This window comes from Bactrocera neohumeralis, chromosome 5 (assembly GCF_024586455.1).
Source record: "Bactrocera neohumeralis isolate Rockhampton chromosome 5, APGP_CSIRO_Bneo_wtdbg2-racon-allhic-juicebox.fasta_v2, whole genome shotgun sequence".
Taxonomy (NCBI): domain Eukaryota; kingdom Metazoa; phylum Arthropoda; class Insecta; order Diptera; family Tephritidae; genus Bactrocera; species Bactrocera neohumeralis.
In genome coordinates this window covers 63289851-63310906 of record NC_065922.1, presented here as the reverse complement: position 1 = coordinate 63310906, position 21056 = coordinate 63289851, and the positions used below count along the sequence as shown (strand labels likewise).

The window sequence follows — 21056 nt, the reverse complement described above, 5'->3', positions numbered from 1 at the left end:
CTAATATCAGCGAATTAAAATGAATTAAGATAAGACAAAAAGATATGTTTTACAGGAGGAGGATGATGATGATTTTAATATGAGAGACTTTGAAAGAGTCGAAATTGAACTGGATACAAGTGACATTAAGCGTCCTGTTGTCATTAAAGAGGAATTAACCCCAAAAGATTTCGTTGACGAAGACAGTACGGAAAATGTAAGTCTCATTTAAATTTTCCGGAACAAATTAATTTGTACATTCTTTATTTTAGGATAACTTTGAAATTAATGAAAGCCATGAATTGGCAGAGCATAAATACAAATCTAGCAGCGATTTTGACTACGAAGAATCTTATAATTTAGAAGAAAGTGATACTAAGCCGCCTGAAAACAGTCCAAAAACAAAATCTAGTAACTGTGACGCAAAACGAAGATTTATTATAGAACTTATAGAAGTATATCATTCATGCAGGGCACTGTGGGATTCGAAGTGCGACTCTTATACCGATAGATTGGTACGCAACCAACAATATGATATCTTACTTGAAAAATATAAAGAAAAGTATCCAAATGCTACAAAAGATGACGTCAGGCAAAAGATTTTTAGATTGCGTACAACTTTTCGACGAGAATCCAAACGGATATCGGCATTTGAGAAGTCAACTCTTTACTATTTTGATGCAATGACATTTTTGTTGGACAACGATAAGCGTGAGGAGTATATCGAAAGAAGAAATTTGGAAAGATCAGAGGTAAGATATGAAATTAATAGCCCTATTCTAATGTCCTGAGCTAGGTGAGGTTTTTGTTATTTGTGAGGTTTTCGTATTTTGAGGTGATTTCAAAAGCACAAATGCTCATAACTTCCTATATTTTGCAAATAAGCACCAAATTTAATAGATTTGTAGAATTACTCGCTTTTTTGGTTGTTCACTTTTTTAATTTGTCTTGCTTGTTTTAGTAAAATAACTGGTTCGCAGCAAAGTGCTTTTCACCTCATGTGTTGAGTGTTTTGTGCTTTTTTCTTGTGAGGTTTGAGCAAGAATTGTGGCGTTATTAACAAACCAGTTGTGAGGTTTTCTCAGATTAGGGCTGTAATACGTAAACCCTTAATAATTAATATTATAAAATAAAGGAATTCGCTTCGTTCGCAATCAAAGATAAAGTCAATGATACTACTTGTACTGCTTATTAATTGTCATATGTTATAGTAAATAACCTTCGTCTAATTATTTTTTAAATTATTTCCAGTATAATTGTAAACAATTCATAAAGAAACCCCCACCTCTAGAAAGCCTTTTGAATGACGACCAATTTATTACGCTTGCTAAAATATACCAGAGATATCCAAGCCTTTGGGATGAAAATGATATAGCGTATCGATTCAGTAACCGACGTCGGGAAGCTTCAAAATCTGTTTATGAAGAATTTAAGAGTGAAACCGGTTTAAATTTAGAGAAGCAGGAATTGGAAAGAGAAATCCTACGGTTACGAAAAGCTTGCTCCATTGAAAAGAAAGAAAAAATATTGTGCAAACAAAAAAATATCGAGTATAAGCCTATATGTCCTTATTACGAACACATTACATTCCTGGAAGTTGATGTAAATCCATATGTATGTACAATATGTGAAAAAGTAGTTTCTGGTTCTGGCCTGTATAAAGTACATTTAGCATCTCATGATGGTTCGCTTCCATTTAAATGCCATATTTGCGGACATGGATTTAAATTAGCAACAAATTTAACTGTACATTTACGAAGGCATGTGCATGACTACACTTATAGTTGTCAAATTTGTAATAAGCCCTGTGCAACCACAACAGAGTTAAAGGTTCATATGCGTTTTCATACAGGAGAAAAACCCTATGTTTGTGACATATGTGGAAATAAATTCCAAACAGCATCAAAATTTAATACACATATGCGGCGTCATGAAAATCGACCACGTCATAGATGTGAAGTATGCGGAAAAGGTTTCTACACCAAAGGACTATATAAAGAGCACATGAGCGTTCACCGATCTACAAGAGACCAAATATGCGATATATGCAACAAAGGATTCAAAAGCCCCATGCAGTTAAAACAACATAAACGTATACATGACGCCTTCAAAAAATATGGATGCAAAATTTGTGGGAAACGTTTTGCCCAGTACGCTGGTCTAAGTGGTCATATGAAGTCACATGGCACAAAGTTATCCGCGAAAAAAACACCCGAAGAATTAAATGAATTTTCAGAAGTTTTCTTTGGTGAAAATTCAGGCAGTACGAAGAGTCAAGATACATATGGAATCAATGATGTATAATTGTAAAGGTTATTAATTTATTTTCATAATGTGCATAAGTATGTAATTGGTAATAAGGAGTAATTTTTTTCTATGAGCTTAATTCAAGCATAAAATAAAAATATTGTTTCAAAGCTTATGACCTTTTACAATTACAACATTTTGCCAAATGAGAGTATTAGTTTGTTCTTAAAAAATTTTATTTTTTTTTATTAATTTAAGCACATTGGTTAACATTATGTTTCCAGAAAAAAACTTATTAATGCATTTTTCTTATACTTACATATACAAAAAAATTTACGTACAGGGTGATTTTGTGAAGAAACTTAAGGGGCTATACCAGTGTAAAAGTGAAAAAGTATACGATTTTTGTGAATTTTTTTGAAAGACTGTACTTGATCGAATGTTTCGAAGTTCTTTGGGCATAATAAGGTATATTTTAAGATTTTTTGTTTTCAAAAATGTTGAAAAATAACGGAGTTATGTGCAGTCTTCAGAGTAGCTGAAACAAATTCAAAAAGGTTATTAAAGTTGAAGATATTTCCTATACAATGACCTACGAGTTCTGAAAAATATCAAAAATTTAAATGGCGTAGTTGTGAAAAATTTTCGTTATTTTAAGTAAAAAATTGTTGTTTTTGACAATTTCCAACCAATCAAAAAGATCGTAAGTCATTGTATAGAATATTTATTCAACACTACTCAGTTTTAATTTGAAGTCGATCGATCAATTTCTCGTTGAGCTATGAGGTGAGCTATTTTGAAAAATGTCGTTTCGAGAAAAACGCGCTTAAAGTTTCACTTATATATTTTTATACCTGCAAGCGTTCGCTCTTTAGAACGCTGCCATTCAAAAACCTTGCCGACATTTTTGGAAATATAAACTATCGAACAAGCAAAAAAAAAATATTTTTTTTGAAAGTATACTAGTATAGCCCCTTGACCAAATCTATCCCCTCTTATACATAAAAACACAAATTGATTATCATATTTCATACATACAAATATATGTATATTTACAACAATTTTCTCATTTTCTAAAGTAATAAAAAAACAGAAGGATAAAAAAAAATCACAAAAAAGTATCCGTAAAGTTTTGGAATATTATGTTAAACTTTTTTTGAGTAAATTAATATTAATTACTATAAAAGGCCGAAGCATTTTCGGACTGCACGTCTGTGTCTTTTTTTTTAATTAACTCGCATTTAGCCATTAAAACCCATTTTTGTGGACCACATTTTGACACGCCATCATGAGCGTAATACTTAGTACTGTATTTTTGGAGTCGATTGCTTAGGTTGTGCATGTATGACACACAGTAAATAACGTTCATCGCTGGCTGTTAATTTTTTGAACAACCTAAACGTGGTTTTACTTGCAAAGTTCCAGAATTTCCAAATGTTTGAATTATCTCTACACTCGATGACGGTTTGTTAATAATTTGGCCAAATGCATGTGCTCTATTCCCCTTTAAATACAAGTCGTAAGATAATTATCCGAGATGATAGTTATTCAGATGGAATTTATGGAAGATGTGAAGGACGTTGCTACGCCAAATATTAAATCTTTATAGTATCGTTGAACATTTTATTTGTTTTAGTTGGATTTTCAGAGCATGAATAGTTGCGGAAGTTGTGTGTACGTAAACTTTTTTGTATAGCACAAAATAAAAAGTGGATTTTCGGCCAGGATGCACATGTTGATTTTTTTTTAATTAGTAGCTGTCTTCGAATAGCGGATTCATGACTTAAATTGCTTTTGAAATATGGATAAACAAAATTTTAAAACAGCTAATTTCCTTTTGTGTGCGTCTCCTAGTATTTCTACTTAATTGTTTCGTACGAGAAGCACTTAATATACAATTTAATATATTGCTTTCTTAGCGATAAAAAAAGCGATGTACAAGCAATTCCACTTGTAGAAAATAAACGAAATCGTTTTAACACTAAGCTACACTTTATGCATCACAAGTAATAATTTCCTCATGTTTGTGGATGTAGACGCAAAAATTAAATAAAATACTAATATACGTAAGACAACAACAGCAACGGAATAAGGAAGGAAATCTACAAAGCGGTAAATGAGTTTTTAGAAAAGCTGCAGCTTAATCGTCTAAGTACTGATGCGTTTATGAGAAAGTAAAATAAATGTATTTTAATAGAATCCAAAATGAAAACTTCTCCGAAGGATCTATGCACTTAATTAAATTGAAATGTGTAGAATAAGAAAAATAATTTAACATTCCCAACAACATTTTTTACAACAAACACAGCATTTTAAGAACAATATGCACATTGATCTTCTTTAATGGCGTAGACACCGCTACGCGGTTATAGCCGAGTTGGCAACAGCGCGCCAATTGTTGCTTCTTTTAACAATTTGACGCCAATTCGAGATACCAAGTGCAGCCAGGTTCTTCTACACTTGGATAGATATTTCGACTTGCCCACGTTCACTAACGGACCCATCTGCTTCGCTTTCTTATCCAGTCTGGAGAAAGCAAAACTAATGTTGAGTCAATATCAATATCATCGGCGTATGCCAGCAGTTGTACTCTTTTAGAAACCTCGTTTGTTATCGAACGGTTCGGACAGGTCCTTCCGATCCTGACTGAGCTTTAGTAATAAAGTTTTAATTCGAAGTACATATTTTTTCTTATCATGAGAACAATGTTGTTGTAATTGATATTGTTGTCGTGTGTTTCTGGGGTTAAATTTTTTGGTCACCCCTGTTTTAGTGAAACGCAAACTTTACATAGCCAAAAAACTTAATATTGTAGCGGCAGAAAACATTCTTCAATTAATTTTTGAGAATATTACCGAATCTACAGCGCTCTGCCGGAGTAAAGTCTGTCACCCATTCCTGTTACGACCCAACTGTTGGGAAAATTATTATATTAAAAACGGAAGAGAGAATTTTGATACATAATCAATTTAAATTTTTAGTTTGTTTTTGAAAAATATTACTAATTTAAACTTAGACATATTTAGTAAAGTTTAGGCGCAGAAATTTTTAGTCCTATAAAAAATTGTCAGGAACGCTCGCAGATAATTTTGTGCCATGCGTTTTCATATGCCCACTGAGGCCGGCATATTGAGCGAAGCGCTTTTCACAAAATTTGCAGGCATACTTTTTCTCGACGTTATGGATAAGCTGATGCTGGCGTAATTGTTTATTGCTGGTGAAACCTTTATCGCATATCTCGCATATTTTGTCTCTGATATTCCGATGAATACTCATGTGCTCGTTTAATGTTCCTGTTTCATAAAATGTTTTAGAGCACAGTTTACATTTGTGACGCGGTCGATTCTGGTGACGCAGCGTATGCACTAAAAGTTGGGAAGATGTTCGAGCCTTTTGCCCACAAATATAACAAACGAAGGGCTTTTCGCCGGTGTGCGAACGCATATGAATTTTCAATTCGGTCGTTGTGGCGCAGGGCTTATTGCACACCTCACAATTATACGTGTAATCATGCACGTGCCTCCGTAAGTGCACAGTTAAATTAGATGCTAACTGAAAGCCATGTCCACAGAGATGGCATTTAAATGGCAGTGAACCATCATGAGAAGCGACATGCACCTTGAATTGACCCAAACCCGATAGTAACTTATCACATATTTTGCATTCGAAAGGTGGCACGTCAACCTCGAGATAGGCTATCTGCTGATAATATGGACAATTGGGTATGAACTTTAACTTGTCTCTTTTGCAATGAATTTTTTTTCTCTTTTCAATCGAACAAGATCTACGCAGCTGTACAATTTGACTTTCCAAATCCTCTAAGGTCAAGTTCAGGCCAGATTTTTCAGTGAATTCCTTTTGTACAGATTTTAATGCTTCCTCACGCCTATTCCTAAACCGATATGCGATATCCTCTTCATCCCAAAGGCACCTATTCGCCTCATATATTTCAGCCAAAAGTTTGTAGTGCTCATCTTTTAGCGTAATATCCGTAGTTATCGTCATTTTCATAATCGCTGTCTTTGATTTAGCCTGAAATAAAAGAATATATATAATGTATTTTAAAATATATGCGTTCAAATCGGTGAAGACTTCTTATGAACAAACACATAGTGAAGACGTAAAGACGAGAGGTCTAAAAAGACCACCTTCGAATCACTTCCCCATCTTCAAAAAGAGAATAGAAGGATTGACCTTTAAGGTCTATCATAAATACTAATATACATGACAATAAATAAAACAATGTTTTGAGACTAATATTCTTTAAGATTTACTTATTTATTACCGCTTTTTCTTAAAAATTTTAAATTGTTTTTAAAATTAAGTTATAACCAATTATATATGAGAGGAAACTAAAACCCACGAAAGTAAAGAAAACTTAATTCTTTGCCACAAAAAAATGTTAACAACTATTAATAATGAAGTTATCACTTGAATACGCCTTAAACACTTTCAATTGTGAATCATTATCGACATGTTTTCCTGAGTCAGTGAATGTAACCCTAAAATGCGGTTCTTCTAAATTTCACGGTATGGCAAGCGTATAACCCTAAGTTCCAATGTAACCGAATATAACTATTATTAAACAGGGTATCAAATAACCGCTACAACTATTAAGCAGTGGGCATGACCATGCAACGCCAAAATTATTGCAACAACAAAAACGCATGGATGTTTATAGGATACATTTCAGCTAATATAATATTAGGTTGTCAAAAAAGTCTTGCGGTATTTTCGCTAATTGGCGCTGAAAGCGCGTAGTTCTAGTTTTATTCGTCGCATCGGGTCATGCTATACCTTTTTGGAAAGCTCATTTCACGCGCTAACACGTGTTTGATTGATTGTCGTTTCTTTTAAGTCGTTCGTGAGTTATAGCGTGGCAAACATGGAGCAAAATAAAGAGAAAATACGGCATATTTTACAGTACTACTACGATAAAGGCAAAAATGCATCTCAAGCCGCCAATAAAATATGTGCAGTTTATGGACCCGATACGGTTTCCATTTCCACCGCACAACGATGGTTTCAACGTTTTCGTTCTGGTGTAGAGGTGGTCGAAGATGCGGCACGCTCCGGAAGGCCTGTCGTCGAAAATTGCGATAAAATCGCTGAATTGGTCGAAAGAGACCGGCATAGTAGCAGCCGTAGCATCGGTCAAGAGCTGGGCATGAGTTATCAAAAATTCATTTCAATTTCAATAAAAAAAATATTAATAAAAATACCGCAAGACTTTTTTGACAACCCATTATTTAACCTATACATGGTTTCTTGTTTTTATAAATTCAGATGATATTTTATTTTGTTGTATAATATAAATATATTTTTATATATTAAAAAGTTCATAAAACTTATGTTTAAGTTAAATAAAATTTAATGGTTTAAGTTAATATTATTAGAATTGTATGGGAGTAACATTTTAACCGTACAAGAAATATTTAAATAAATTAAACACCGAAGGATTTTACACTACTTAAATGCGTTCGAGACGAACATCCCATTTTACTATTATTTTGAAAACAATATTTCTTACACTTATTAAGTTAAAAAAACATATTTCTATTGCAAACAATGAGACTATCTCCTGTTTAAGTTGCTGAAAGCTTTGTACCATGTGTTTTCATATGTCCTTTAAGGCCAGCCGACTGTGAAAAGCGTTTTCCACAAAATGCACAAGCATATTTCTTTTCTGCAGCATGTATTAATTTATGTTGATATAGATGCTTTTTGGTTTTAAATCCTTTTTGGCATACATCGCATATATAATTACGGACTTGTGAGTGCGAAAGCATGTGATCTTTCAAAGTTCCCTTTTCGATAAAAGTCTTTGAACAGATCTTACATTGGTGGCGTCGTCGATTCTGGTGCCGCAAAGTGTGTATAAATAGGTGTGATGCAGTTGAACGTCTTTGGCCACAGATAGTGCAAACGTAGGGCTTTTCACCTGTGTGGAACCGGACATGTATTTTCAAATCTGTGGATGTAGCGAAAGATTTACTGCATATATCACAAGTATATGTGTAGTCTTGTACATGCCTTCGCAAGTGTATGGTTAGATTACTTGCCAGCTGAAACCCATGTCCACACAGCGAGCATATAAATGGCAGCGAACCATCATGAGATGCTACATGCACCTTCAGTTTACCCAAACCAGGAAACAATGTTTCACATATTGTGCATTCGAAAGGTGACACATCCACTTCGAGATATTCTATGTGCCGATAATATGAGCAGTGAGGTTTGAATTTAGTGTTCTTTCTTTTACAAAGAATTTTTTGTCTCTTTTCTATCGAAGTTATTTTTCGCAGTCTTACAATTTCACTTTGCAATTCATTATTAGTCAAGCTTAAGCCACACGTTTCATTGCATTGTTCTAGTATGGAATTTAATGCTTCTTTATGTCTATTGCCAAACCGATATGCGATATCATTTTCATCCCATAGACAAGTGTGTGTCTTGTATATATCCGCTAAAACTTGGCATTGTGTATCATTTAAAATGATATTTGGTATTGTTACTTTCGTGGGCTTCAGTATTGTTTTCGTCTGAAAAAAACCATTTGTAACAGTTACCATATATGTATACCACCCAATATTATTTTTGAAATATTATATACCATAATCCTTAATGTATAAACTTATCCTACATATATCCTACATACACACGTATGTGTATATGTATGTAAGTATATATCACATAGTATTCACTTTTTATAGTCATAAGCATTTCGTTAACTTGTAAAATATTGACAAAAGTGGAGCTTATTTATGGCACTTTATACGTATACGATTAAAGTCGCTTTGTGTGCGTCCCGAAGTTATTATTATTCATCAAGATATCGAAATTTTAACACAACATTGTTTGCACGAGCCTACAGTAACCTAGATTTCAACTCACCTCGTCATCATCATCATTTACATATATACAGCCGTTGACAGCTAATTAGAAACGCTCCCTTTATTGTATGTGGCTGATGAGTTTAATGATTAAATGTTTTTGTATACCGTTATTTATATTCTTAAAAGTCTTGCATTGTTTGCATTACTCTATTTACTATATACAAAATTCGCTGATTTTTGTAGTTGTGCAGTTGAAGTTAATTTTTTATCAAATATTAAATACGTTACCATATAGAAGGTAAATTAAGTGCGACAGCTAATTAGAAGAAGTTCTTTAAAGAATTAAAATTCCTTCTGGTGCTAATTTTTATACCCTGAACAGGGTATATTAAGTTTGTCACGAAGTTTGTAACACCAAAAAGGAAGCGTCGGAGACCCTATAAAGTATATATATAAATGATCAGTATGTTGAGCTGAGTCGATTTAGCCATGTCCGTCTGTCTGTCTGTCTGTCCGTCCGTCTGCCTGTATATATACGAACTAGTCCCTCAGTTTTTAAGATATCGTTTTGAAATTTTGCAAACTGCATTTTCTTCTCAAGAAGCAGCTCATTTGTCGGAACTGCCGATATCGGACCACTATAACATATAGCTGCCATACAAACCGAACGATCGGAATCAAGTTCTTGTATGGAAAACTTTCACATTTGACAAGATATATTCACGAAATTTGGTATAGATTATTTTCTAAGGTAACAATGTAATCTCCGAAGAAATTGTTCAGATCGGATTACTATAGCTTATAGCTTCCATAAAAACTGAACACATAGTTACTAAAAGAAATGCACCTGTGAAGTGTATGTCAGCTTCGGTGCAACTGAAGTTAACGTTTTTTCTTGTTATTAATAATATTATTGATATCTGGTATGCATGTGTGTCAAAGTTGTGGTTTAAAATGTATTAATCAAGTTTTTTAATGAGAAAAAACTGCAGCTATACACCTACCCCTCGCAGCTACATTTTTGACCTTCGTCAGTCTGGAAAGATGTACAAAGAAATTTTGAATCAGGTCAAAAAATTTGTTTTCAATGCTCTTAGGCATATATGTAAAGAAGTTTAAAACTATTTCCAATGTTACACGCAAAGAATAACCTCAAAAACTTCAACATAAATAGGCCGCTGAGTTACTACCATCGCCCGAAAAGGCCCAAAAAAGAGTTCCACTAACATTCTACATAAACCTTAAAACGAATATAATGGCCAAATATCCAAGAAAATAAATTCCGTTTGGTCGAATTTGAACTTCACGGAAGAGCAGCACGCAGGAAACCGCTTCTGACTAAAATTCAAAGTAAAAACGCGTAGACTTTTCCAACTATTATTGATCTTGGACAACAAATCAATGGCAGTATGTTTTTTGAAGCGATGTAACCTAAATTAATCGCATAGATCCTGATGGTCGAAAGTATGTTCGCCGACCAATCTATCAAGAATTTGATCCTCGCTATGTTTTGCGGGTAGTGAACTATGATGGAGGATCAATCATGGTGTGGGAATTTTTTCCCAGGAATGTTGTAGTTCCGCTCCATAAGATTGATGGATTAATTTCAAAAAAGGAGAAATACGTCGACATTCTAAAAAATGTCATTTTGCCATGTACTAAGGAAGAATTTGCATGTTCTATGGAAATTCCAACAAAATAACAATCCAAAACATACGGGAACACAACACAAAAGTTTTTTGTTAAAAATTCCATGAATGTTTTGGAGAGAACACATCTTTGTTGATGTCAAAAAAGCTGTAGGTACCAAAAATATCACAAATATGGATGTCCTTTTTGATGAAATTAGGACGGCATGGCAAGCAACACTAGTGGTGTGCTGTCAGAGTCTTATAACGTCAATTGGCAGTGGATGTGAAGCAGTATTAAAGTAAAAGGGTTAAGTAACAAAATAGTAACTGAAAGTAAGCAATTTTTTTAATAGAAGAATTTTTTGCTTATAAAATATTTTCGTTTCTAATTAGCTATCGCACTCAAATCGTTGATTCTACACATTTTTGTTAAAATCTTCAAAAAAAAAAGGATTTTTAATTAACATTTTTACTATTAGAGTTTAAGTTTAACGTAAGTTTCAAGAAAATGAGTTAAAAAACAGTAAAAATAAGTGATCCATTGGAAAATAATATCATTTACTTCAAACTACGTAGCGTTTCTAATTAGTTGTCAACGGCTGTATACAACAATACACTTGATCTCCTTTCTGCACGGATTTTTAAACACCTGCTATTTACCTTTTTTTTACACGGTTTTACGTTTTTTGCACCTGATGATTAATTATGTAATTTTTTTGCAATAAACTCTAAATTCCATAGGTAAATATAGGCTTATTTTACAACATGTTATCGTAATACGAATTTGAAACTGGCGACGGAATTAAATATTTTCTCAACTTCGATCTAAATTTGCAACTTATTATTTTGATTTTACCATTCCCAGAATATTTTTTGTTTGTTCCTTTTAACAGTTATACATATACATATACATACATGAAAATTCTGATAATACGAATAGATAGATTTACATGTAAAATGAGATTTTTTTACACGTTTTTCTTTTTTTGCAGGGATTATTTTTTTAAATTAGCCATAATAGTGAGTTTTATATGAAAATCCGATTTTTTTTTGCAGGAGGAGATTAAGGTATATACTTAATGCTATATCTATCACGATTAGTTTTAGGTGATGCAAATACTAAACTAAAGAACAAAACTGTTATAATCATAGGAACATGCTGCGAGAGTATAAAAATTATTTCAAATGCATTAAAAATTCATCGATAACTTTTTGTGCCTCATGGGTTGTTAAAATATTTCAAATTTTCAACCAAAAAAACAATTAACCCGACAAAAAATAAAATTTACATATGTTTATAAATAGTATTTTGAATAATTTTATATGAATTTCGTAGGTTTGAATATGTTACATATATATTATAACACATATATCACAGAAAATAGACAAATATTTTTTTCTGAAATATATAATAAATAGCGTAATGTATACATTTCGTAATTCCATCACTATTAGTAAATTTATTATTATATTAAGAAATATAAATACTAATAATCGAAATAAACTTACTTGTGCTTCATATAAACTCTCGTTTCTTTTATCTTCACTATGCCCAGAATCTGAGATTTGAGTTTCTTCTAACTCTTTTTCGACATCAGAGTCATCTGATTTGTAAGAATTGCCAGTCAGCTGCCAATAAGAATACAATGAGAATTCGATATAGATCTTTTTGTGTACTTACTAAAAATGTTAAATAATTTGTTTTTTTTTAGTGAAAATTACTAAAAGCTTTTAAATCCGATTGAACTACAAATAAGTACATTTTAAAATATGTAACTTCAATTATCTCAACGAACCGACCTATGCGAAACATATGTATGTATTATTATTAATTATGAATTCTCTCTTCAGATTGTTCTACGTCATCATAATTGTCCCAGATTTTATCTGGCCAAGAGCTGCTATTTCGAGAATCTCAACTGGTAAACTATATGCGAAGGAAATGGTTAGAGCACCCGAACTCTTGCAATATCATCGCCGGCGCAAACAGTTTATGGACTACTGTTAAATCTCTGTCCAATCCGAGTAGACACCACGATAGGGAGTTGCACATTAAAAAAATTATTGCACGATATTGAACAAATCGTGCCTACCGTTACCTAACGCTAAGAAATTTAGATAAATTCGAAAGGCAACATAGAATAATTTATATCATTTGCACTGAAAATATTAGTAGTATTATTTAGTAATATTACCTGATTGCTATTTAATTCAAGTGTATTTTTGGGCAGGACATGGCTATTTTCTTCGAAGTAAGAGAAATTTTCGATTTCTTGTGGAATTTCCGAGTCATTACCATTTCCTTCGCTTTTGATTTTATCATCTTTTAATATGTTTTTCTTTCTATTATCATTTCGCCGACGATTAACTTTAGATATTCTTTCTACTTCAATAATTTTTTCAGATATCGTGAAGTCATCAGTAGTTTCTTCACTATTGTATGCATCTTCTAATAACTTGTTGTTATGTTGTTTTGTATGCTGTCGGTTACGAGTGTTTTCTTTTTCAGAGGGCAATTTCACCTTATTACATCCTTTTTGGAATTCACCTCCGTGTATCTTATTTTCAAGCTATGAACAGGTAAATAGAAAATATTAGTCCTATAATTAACTGATAATTTTAAGAATGTAGAGTTACTAAGTTAAAATAGCGATTTATTTAAATATAAAAAATAAAAATTTGTCAATCCGAAAACCACACAATATATTTCATACAATACGTTTCGGAAACTACATCTGTAAGAAGTGTAAATTTTCATATCGGTGTTTTTCATAACAAAAAAATATATATAAATTTACCAGGTTCTCTTCATCCCAATATTCTTTTGTAAAATTGTCTCCAATATCGAGAGGAACGTGTTCTTCAGACATGTCCACTTCAATTTCTACTTTTTCAAATCCTTTTATTATATAATCATTGGTATTATTATACTGAAAGTAATATATATTTATTGATTTGCTTTTGCGATTTCACATTATTAAGCTTACATCGTCGATTTCTTCGGGCTCTGTGTTGTACTTTTCCTCCATCATTATTTCTTCCATTTCATTGGGATCTTGTTTTAATTCATAACCAGGAAATTCGTTGTGATGGTCTTCATACATATGGCGGATAAAATTATCTAATTGAATGAAAGTATATTCACAAAAACCACAATTCAAAAAAAAGTCCGGCTTTCCAATCGACAGCAATGTGGCTATTTCCCCGCATTTCTTGAAATCACTGCATTGAATTTTAGCATTGTTTCTCTCTATCTCCATGTTTAATGGTTTGAATTTTTTATACCACTTGTTTATATTTATAAACTTTACTCTTTTTATTTAAAAACTCCTCAACTAAGACCAAATTGTAAACAAATCTGTTAAAAAAAATAATTTAGATATGGGATTTGTGTAATTTTACTCGATAACTATTCGAAATGTCGATTCAGAAAATGAAACAGCATGTTGCAAGTTTTATATAAGTTACCCTACAACAGTATTGATGCAATCGCGTTCTGTAACTATCCCCACGCCGTTTAGTTAGATTTTCTTAAAGCCGTCAAGGGGCATGGGAACTCACGTATATATGTATAAATGGCAACTCGAGTGTCCTTTTCGAAAGAAAGATATGAACTTGATATATGCACAAAAGTTTCGGCTAGTTTTTTGAATCCGATTTAAGGCCTAACTATAATGTGAATAAGCAATCTGAAGCTAGCGTAAGAAACTGTCCCAATAATAAATTGTATTTGCAACTATAATGTACTTTGCATCAAGTTTCGTTAAGCTTACAAAACTTCATTTGCTCAAGGAAAATGCGAAACTGGTCGCATTTTCCGTACGGAATCAGCTGTTTTTGCTTTTTGTCAACAGATACATCATTTTGAATTTGAAGACGGAGGACGACGAATGTTTTATACAAAATTTAATCAAAATTATTAAAAAAAGAAATGTTTGTACGACAAACGATATGTCTTTTATTTCAATCGCGTGAATATAAAACAACGGTGTGGTCGATCCTCTTCTTGATTTCTAGGAATCATACAAAAACCATCCCCTTTCCTCTTTCTGTTTATTTCCCTCACTGAACATGACCGAACTTTGTTTTTAATTTCATTAATTTTTGTAAATATGTATATTCCGTCTAAAACAGAAGTAAGCATTTTAAATATTTTTATTTTCTATTAGTTTTTGAATTGGAAAACCCAAACGAAATATAAAATCAAAACACAAATTGTTTATTTACACTTATCTCTTCTGCATGTAAGGACATTATAGTCATTTCAAAGCCTACTGTCCGTTCTTTATGCATTTGAATTTCGTTAATTTTTTGACAGTAACATACGGCAGCGTATGCATATTGTAGCAGCTAGGTCTTTAAGAAACTCTTAACCCTGCAGTAATCGCGTTGATTGCATATGAAACTCATTTATATAAAACTGCAAATTACTCAATAAATGAACAAAGCGTTTTTTTATAATTTTAGTGACATGAAATACATTTAAGTTTTTTTATTCGTTATAATGAAAAATATCAGCAATGCATAATGAACTAATATTTGAAAGTATTGTATTATGTTATAGATTAAGAATAGTGACCGCGACCTTTTACGACTCTTTACGGAGCACTACCACCCCAGGGTTTTGAAAAATCTTTAGTAGCTGACTATGGTAATTAACGAAGGAGGTAACAGCCCTATTTTGAGAAAAACTCACTACTGGTTTGTGAGGTTTGCTGTGCGGTTATTCTTGCTCAAACCTCACAAGAAAAAAAGAACAAAGCACTCACCACAAGAATTGAGAAGCACTTTTCTGTAAAAGTGGCCATACACGACACACATGTGCGTTCGATCTGTATGTAATCGTTTCGCCATACACGACATACAAATCCATTTTGCGTTCGTTCTAGTGAATATGTGCGACAAGCAAAAAGAAAATTGTTTCTCTGCGATCTTTCTTATTCGGCGACCGACGAAATGAGATGTTGTCTGCACACAGCGCCATACACGACATACATGTATGCACACCGATCGTAAAAAATCAAACATTTTCGCGAACATGGATTGGTATGCGCACAAGCCCATACACGAGTAAATCGCAATCGCACAACTACCGAATAAAATTTATATCATATCGGTGTAACTGAAGTACTTTCGCGCAGTACTCTTTTCTGCGTTGGCGGCCTTCGGCCGCACTTTAAAAAAATAGCCCTGATCGAGCGAATACCCGGGGGAACCTAAATATTTTATTATTTTATTACGAAATATTATTATATAATATTACCTAGTTGTTTATTAAATTTATATAAGAAAAAATCCGTATACATGGAAAGACGGTTTACACTCATTTTAATTTGAAATATAATTTATAGACACATTTGTTTTTATTAGAACTAAGATTGCTAAGTAAAGAAAGAGGAATTATATCGATATAGAGAAATTCAGCGAATTGCTCATATTTGCTTATTATCATATGGCAGCGCTCCATTTCCTCATAATTGTTAGGGCACAATAGACCCTAGGTCGCGGTGCAATCCTCATTAATTTATCTATCTATCTCAAAGTGTAAACACAATGGCTACGACAGACTGCAGCAGCACGACAGTGAACTGAAAACGTCGTTGTTCATCTTACTGCATGTACATTTTGAGAAGCAACAACAACACAATGGCCGGCATGTACACAAAACAACGCAGTTGTCCATTTTGCATGTACACAATTTCGTTGTTGCCATACTAATACCTTTCAGTTCAATGAAATTTTAATATTTTGTTCAAAGTGAAATTTTTTATGCAAAAAATAAGTAAATAGGTCAATATTTTTGCTTTAAATTAGAGCTATAATATAGCTATTTTATGCTTTTATTTGTAAAATAACATCAAGTTTGTTAGAGCTGCGAATAATTTTACATTTTACATATTACCTGCTCTTTCTATCTTCCATTCTACTTCAACTCTACTGTCGTCGTACTGTCGTTGGCAAAAATAGGAGGATATTGAAGTTAGCTAGAACGACAACTGTCGGCCTGCAGTCGTGTAGTCGTGCAGCTGTCAAAATAACACTGCCCATAAGAACGTGTGTATTTTAATATTTGACAGATGTAGTTTGCAGTCTATTGTGTTTAATTTCATAATAGCACATAAATGATGTTCACACACGAGCGTGAAAAGCAATATACAAATGTTTATAGTTTAATTTAATATATTTGAAGTAAAAAATGTGCGAAAAGTGTGTTTAACGGGGTAAAATAGCTTGTTGAAATGTTCGAATTTTGCGAATTTTTGAACTTTGAAGTCGAATATCTCGTAAACTAAGCATTTGCGGCATTGCCTATAACCCTTAATATTTTTTAATCAGGAGGACTTCCTCTTTCTCGGCGCCAAACAAATCAGAATTTTGCCTATTAATTACATACACACATATATACAAACAAAATCAAGACCGAATTATTTAAACATGAATATGTAAATGTCTTTTCATCTATACTTAGAAGGAAGTTAAATGTACAAACACCGTAAGTTACATCACAAATTTGTGAGGTAATTGCGAGCATTGTTACGTTTGATATAACCTCAGCATTCGGAAAACCTCACAATAGTTTTTGTGAGGCCACGAGAATAGGGTGTTAGTATATCCTACCCTTTATGTCGGGAAAGTTACTTTTAAATTATATACGGCAACGTTGCACTACGTATTCAATCTGTTTGTTTACAAATTTTGTTAAAACATTTCTTATGGGACTACTAGACGTATAATATTAAAAATATTTCTTAAAATTCCAATATTCACAATTCGTATTAAAACAGTAGTCTGTGTGCTGATTTACTTAGTGCTGCTCTAATGACTATGGATTATAAAAAGGAAGAAATAAAATGTGGAGAAATATCTGCTTTATTATCTGCAGAAAATCAAAAATTTTTTCTGAATTGTGTATTTTGTGAATATACTTTCCTTCAGTTGGAAAAATTTATTCATCATATGTGCGAAGACCATTTTCCTAAAATTAATAATCAAAATGCCAAAAATATCGACCACCAAGCGTTAACAACAACTAAGGAAATCGATGTGTCGGATGATAAAATGGAACTGCAGGTAACCATAAGTATGTTTACACAATTTTGGTAAAAATTGAATTTTTGCAGGATGAAGATGAAAATGATTGCTATTTGAATGGCTTTGAAAGAGTTGAAATAGAATTAGATTCTGAAGATATAAGCAATGAAGTAGATAAAGATGCGGCTATTCCAGAAGAATATGGGGACGGATTCAGTGATGTAAACGAATTGATAAAAAAAATGTTATATCTTATTCCAATTTTAATAAGGAAATTATATTTTAACTTTCTAGGATAATTATTTTGAGGAATCCGTAGATACCGATTATTCTAGTAATACTCCTAATGACTCAGTAATTTATAGAAATGAGCAGGTAAGTTTTAGGGCATAAAGTAATAATAAATAATAAAAATTCATTTACAGGTGAATGAACTTAAAAATTTGTTCCAAACTTCCAAGATGACAGATATATTTTCAAGTTATGCAAAACATCCAGCATTATGGGATAAAAGAATTAGGCAACCAACAAAAAAAGAGAAAGAGAATTTATTAAAAGATATAGCCTCAACTGTTGGTATGCCAGAAGAATGGAAAAATATTCAGAAGTTAGTAGCAAAATTCCGATTTAAACTTCATACTGAGATTATTCGAATGCAAATTTATGAAGCCAAAGGTCGGGAATACACCCCCGCTTGGCTCACAGATCTCAAATCCTTTATAAAACAAAAACCGCGTTTGCAGAAACAAGCGCAAAAGGTATGACAAGTCCTACGAAATGTAATTAGATTTTACATAAATGAACTAAAACTATTATTTTTTTCAGAAACCTGTAGAAATTAGGAAAACTATTTCAAACCCGCCCCTATTAACTGATGATCAGTATATCGCTTTAGCCAAACTTTATAAAAAGTTTCCATGTCTTTGGGATGAAAATGACATTACATATAGGTTTAATAATCGTCGCAGTGATGCTTTGGAATGTATACATAATGATTTTAATTTGGATACTGGATTAAGTATGACACAAAAGGATATTGAAAGTGAAATTGCAAAATTGCGAAAAATATGTTCAGACGAAAAGAAACAAAAATTACGTTGTAAACGAAACAAAATTGCTTATAAATCACCATACTCTTACTACGATCACATTGCTTTCATTGAAGTAAATGTGTCGCCCTATGAATGCTCAATATGTGGAGAAATACTTTCCAGTTTAGGACAATATAAGATACATTTATCAACCCACAATGGGTCCTTACCATACAAATGTCACATATGTGGTCACGAATTTAAGATTGCCGCTAACTTAACTGTACACTTACGTAGGCACGTACATGACTACACATATAATTGTGAAATATGTAGCAAATCTTGTGCAACATCAACAGATTTAAAAATACATATGCGATCACACACAGGTGAGAAACCCTACTTTTGTGATATATGTGGCAAGAGTCTACGAACATCGTCTTTATTTAGTACGCACATGCGACGCCATGAAAACCGACCTCGTTACAATTGCGAGTATTGCGACAAACCTTTCTACACAAAGGGTTTATTAACAGAACACATGAACGCACATATGAAAGTTAAAGACAAAATATGTAATGTGTGCAATAAAGGATTTACAACTAGGAAACAATTACGTCAGCACAAATATATTCATGATAAAGAAAAGAGATTTGTTTGCAAGATTTGTACGAAACGTTTTGCACAACATGCAGGTCTTAGCGGACATATGAAATCACATGGAACATCGTTAGCAAACTTAAACAAGTCGCTGATTGACTAGTCCATAAATAGTTGATAATACTTAAATAAGAACAACAATGGAACTGCATTAATTAAATTATTAAAGTTTCCCTTCATTCGTTAAAGCTTTTGCTGAAAAGAATTACATATAAATTTATTAAAGAAAAAAGGTCACACAAATAAAATTAATATTTTCTAAAAAAAAATACATTATGTATTATTATTAACTGTTATTAATTTTATTTTACCGCTCATTTGCAAAAATTTTTACGAGAAATCAATGTTAATTTCTTAATCTTAATTTTGTCAGTAGGCATCAGAGATCGGCATCGCTGCTGTTTCAATGCAGTCAATGCAGTGTTCAGTCGCAGAAGCAAGAAGTATTGACTAAGTGTACAATAATTGCGGCCACCGCATGCAGATCTCTGGTAGGCATATACTTGCGTATCGGAAATTTTCCATATAGAGATTTATTAAAATCAGAATTCCAGTTGCATGACCACAAAATTTGAAAACATCATATAACAGACCTAAGAAATTGGTACAACACCTTATTTAAAGTTTGCTAGAAATGACAACATTAGGTTCATACATTATCAAAATGATTTTTTATTCTACATCTTAACCCAAAACTTAATTTTAACAAACAAGTCGGTAAGATATATAACGACCAGCTGTTTCCGACGAACGTATAATTTTAACCACCTGTCCTCGTTTGAGACCAAAGTAACGCGCAACCGGATCTCCCGCTTGAATCCGCATTAACATATTCTCTTTCAGTTTATAACGTGCTAGTAACTCTTGCTTTTCTTCTGGTGTCATTACAACATGTTCAGGAACCAGTTCATGTTCTGTAATATTGATTAGAAGTTCCGATTCAAGAAATTGTTCTAGAATATACTTCGGCGCCATATCAACCAAAGATTGTTTGGCCGACGGTGTCATGCCTGCTTGCACCACTACGATCGCGCGATGTATATTCTCCTCTTGCATTCTCGTGCAATATGTTTTGATAGTTTTTATGCCAATTTTCGGTTCATCCGGGAAAAAAACAAACATCTGATCAGTTGGATCATCATTATGCGCCACTAAAACTATAAGGTCGGAACGTGCTGGCCGCTTTTCGCTGGGTTTATCACCAAACATTTCTTTAAACTGCTCCAACGTTTGATCCAATTCATCTTGTGTTACCAGATATCCGCGGTCGTGGCTAAGTTGCATTATAGTTTTACGAATGCGCCAAAGCTTGTAAGTCTCTGCTTCATCATCCATTTCGTTAACTTTATTGAAACACACAAAAATTAAATGATGATATTTTGGATGCCCACAATGCTTACTTTGACAACTGCTTTTATAGAATTGCCAACTATTTTCTAAAGGAGAGCAAAAATTTATTCGATAGTTATTATAAGTTGGAATCGATATTTTTTATTTTGCGGCAACTAATAGCCCTGACAGACGAGCAAAATTAATGCTTATTAAGCAACGCTAATGCGCATTGAAATTTGACAAAATGAAATTTTTGGTGACAGACGGCAGACTTGTGCATTTAGACAGCTGATTGTGAAATTTGTTTA

At 32.8% G+C, this 21056-nt stretch overlaps 4 protein-coding genes across 7 annotated transcripts in view; 2 read left to right on the top strand and 2 right to left on the bottom strand.

The window, feature by feature from the left end:
- The window catches only part of LOC126759339 (uncharacterized), a 64922-nt gene extending 62521 nt beyond the window's left edge, over nt 1-2401 (top strand). Inside the window, 3 exon segments of the mRNA XM_050474073.1 lie at nt 56-196; nt 252-731; nt 1231-2401. Coding sequence (XP_050330030.1) covers nt 56-196; nt 252-731; nt 1231-2283 — 1674 coding nt within the window. The 3' untranslated portion in view covers nt 2284-2401.
- A 657-nt stretch (nt 2402-3058) lies between these two features.
- LOC126759414 (zinc finger protein 566-like) lies at nt 3059-14092 on the bottom strand. 2 transcript variants are annotated; one of them, XR_007666995.1, is made up of 6 exons: nt 13681-14092; nt 13492-13623; nt 12889-13263; nt 12203-12322; nt 6512-8768; nt 6197-6258 (listed from the first exon to the last, which is right to left on the bottom strand). XR_007666995.1 is itself a non-coding variant. In XM_050474203.1 (5 exons), the coding sequence occupies exons 1-5, from the start codon at nt 13951-13953 to the stop codon at nt 5281-5283; spliced, it is 1878 nt and encodes a 625-aa protein (XP_050330160.1). In that variant the 5' UTR covers nt 13954-14091; the 3' UTR covers nt 3059-5280. The 2 variants fall into 2 exon arrangements, 1 of the variants encoding a protein (XP_050330160.1); XM_050474203.1 differs by lacking the exon at nt 6512-8768 and having other exon boundaries at nt 3059-6258; nt 13681-14091.
- A 3270-nt stretch (nt 14093-17362) lies between these two features.
- Nucleotides 17363-19621, top strand: LOC126759423 (zinc finger protein 566-like). Of its 3 annotated transcripts, none has more exons than XM_050474214.1 (5): nt 17363-17764; nt 17815-17946; nt 18020-18100; nt 18151-18483; nt 18561-18691. In XM_050474214.1, the coding sequence occupies exons 1-5, from the start codon at nt 17513-17515 to the stop codon at nt 18594-18596; spliced, it is 834 nt and encodes a 277-aa protein (XP_050330171.1). In that variant the 5' UTR covers nt 17363-17512; the 3' UTR covers nt 18597-18691. The 3 variants fall into 3 exon arrangements, with proteins under 3 accessions (XP_050330171.1, XP_050330170.1, XP_050330169.1); XM_050474213.1 differs by having other exon boundaries at nt 17369-17764; nt 18187-18483; nt 18551-19621; XM_050474212.1 differs by having other exon boundaries at nt 17369-17764; nt 18551-19621.
- Nucleotides 19622-20068: 447 nt separating this feature from the next.
- On the bottom strand, nt 20069-20838 carry LOC126759470 (DNA-directed RNA polymerases I, II, and III subunit RPABC1). The gene has a single exon (XM_050474299.1). The coding sequence runs from the start codon at nt 20749-20751 to the stop codon at nt 20119-20121; it is 633 nt and encodes a 210-aa protein (XP_050330256.1). The 5' UTR covers nt 20752-20838; the 3' UTR covers nt 20069-20118.
- Between the last annotated feature and the right edge of the window lie 218 nt (nt 20839-21056).

Coding starts and splice junctions, on each gene's coding strand:
- LOC126759414 (XM_050474203.1), bottom strand. CDS start 13,953: ATGGAGATAGAGAGAAACAATGCTAAAATTCAATGCAGTGATTTCAAG. Junction 13,624..13,680: donor AGCCCGAAGAAATCGACGAT/GTAAGCTTAATA, acceptor TATTACTTTCAG/TATAATAATACCAATGATTA. Junction 13,264..13,491: donor ATTGGGATGAAGAGAACCTG/GTAAATTTATAT, acceptor ACCTGTTCATAG/CTTGAAAATAAGATACACGG.
- LOC126759423 (XM_050474212.1), top strand. CDS start 17,513: ATGACTATGGATTATAAAAAGGAAGAAATAAAATGTGGAGAAATATCT. Junction 17,765..17,814: donor ATGATAAAATGGAACTGCAG/GTAACCATAAGT, acceptor GAATTTTTGCAG/GATGAAGATGAAAATGATTG. Junction 18,484..18,550: donor TGCAGAAACAAGCGCAAAAG/GTATGACAAGTC, acceptor TATTTTTTTCAG/AAACCTGTAGAAATTAGGAA.
- LOC126759470 (XM_050474299.1), bottom strand. CDS start 20,751: ATGGATGATGAAGCAGAGACTTACAAGCTTTGGCGCATTCGTAAAACT.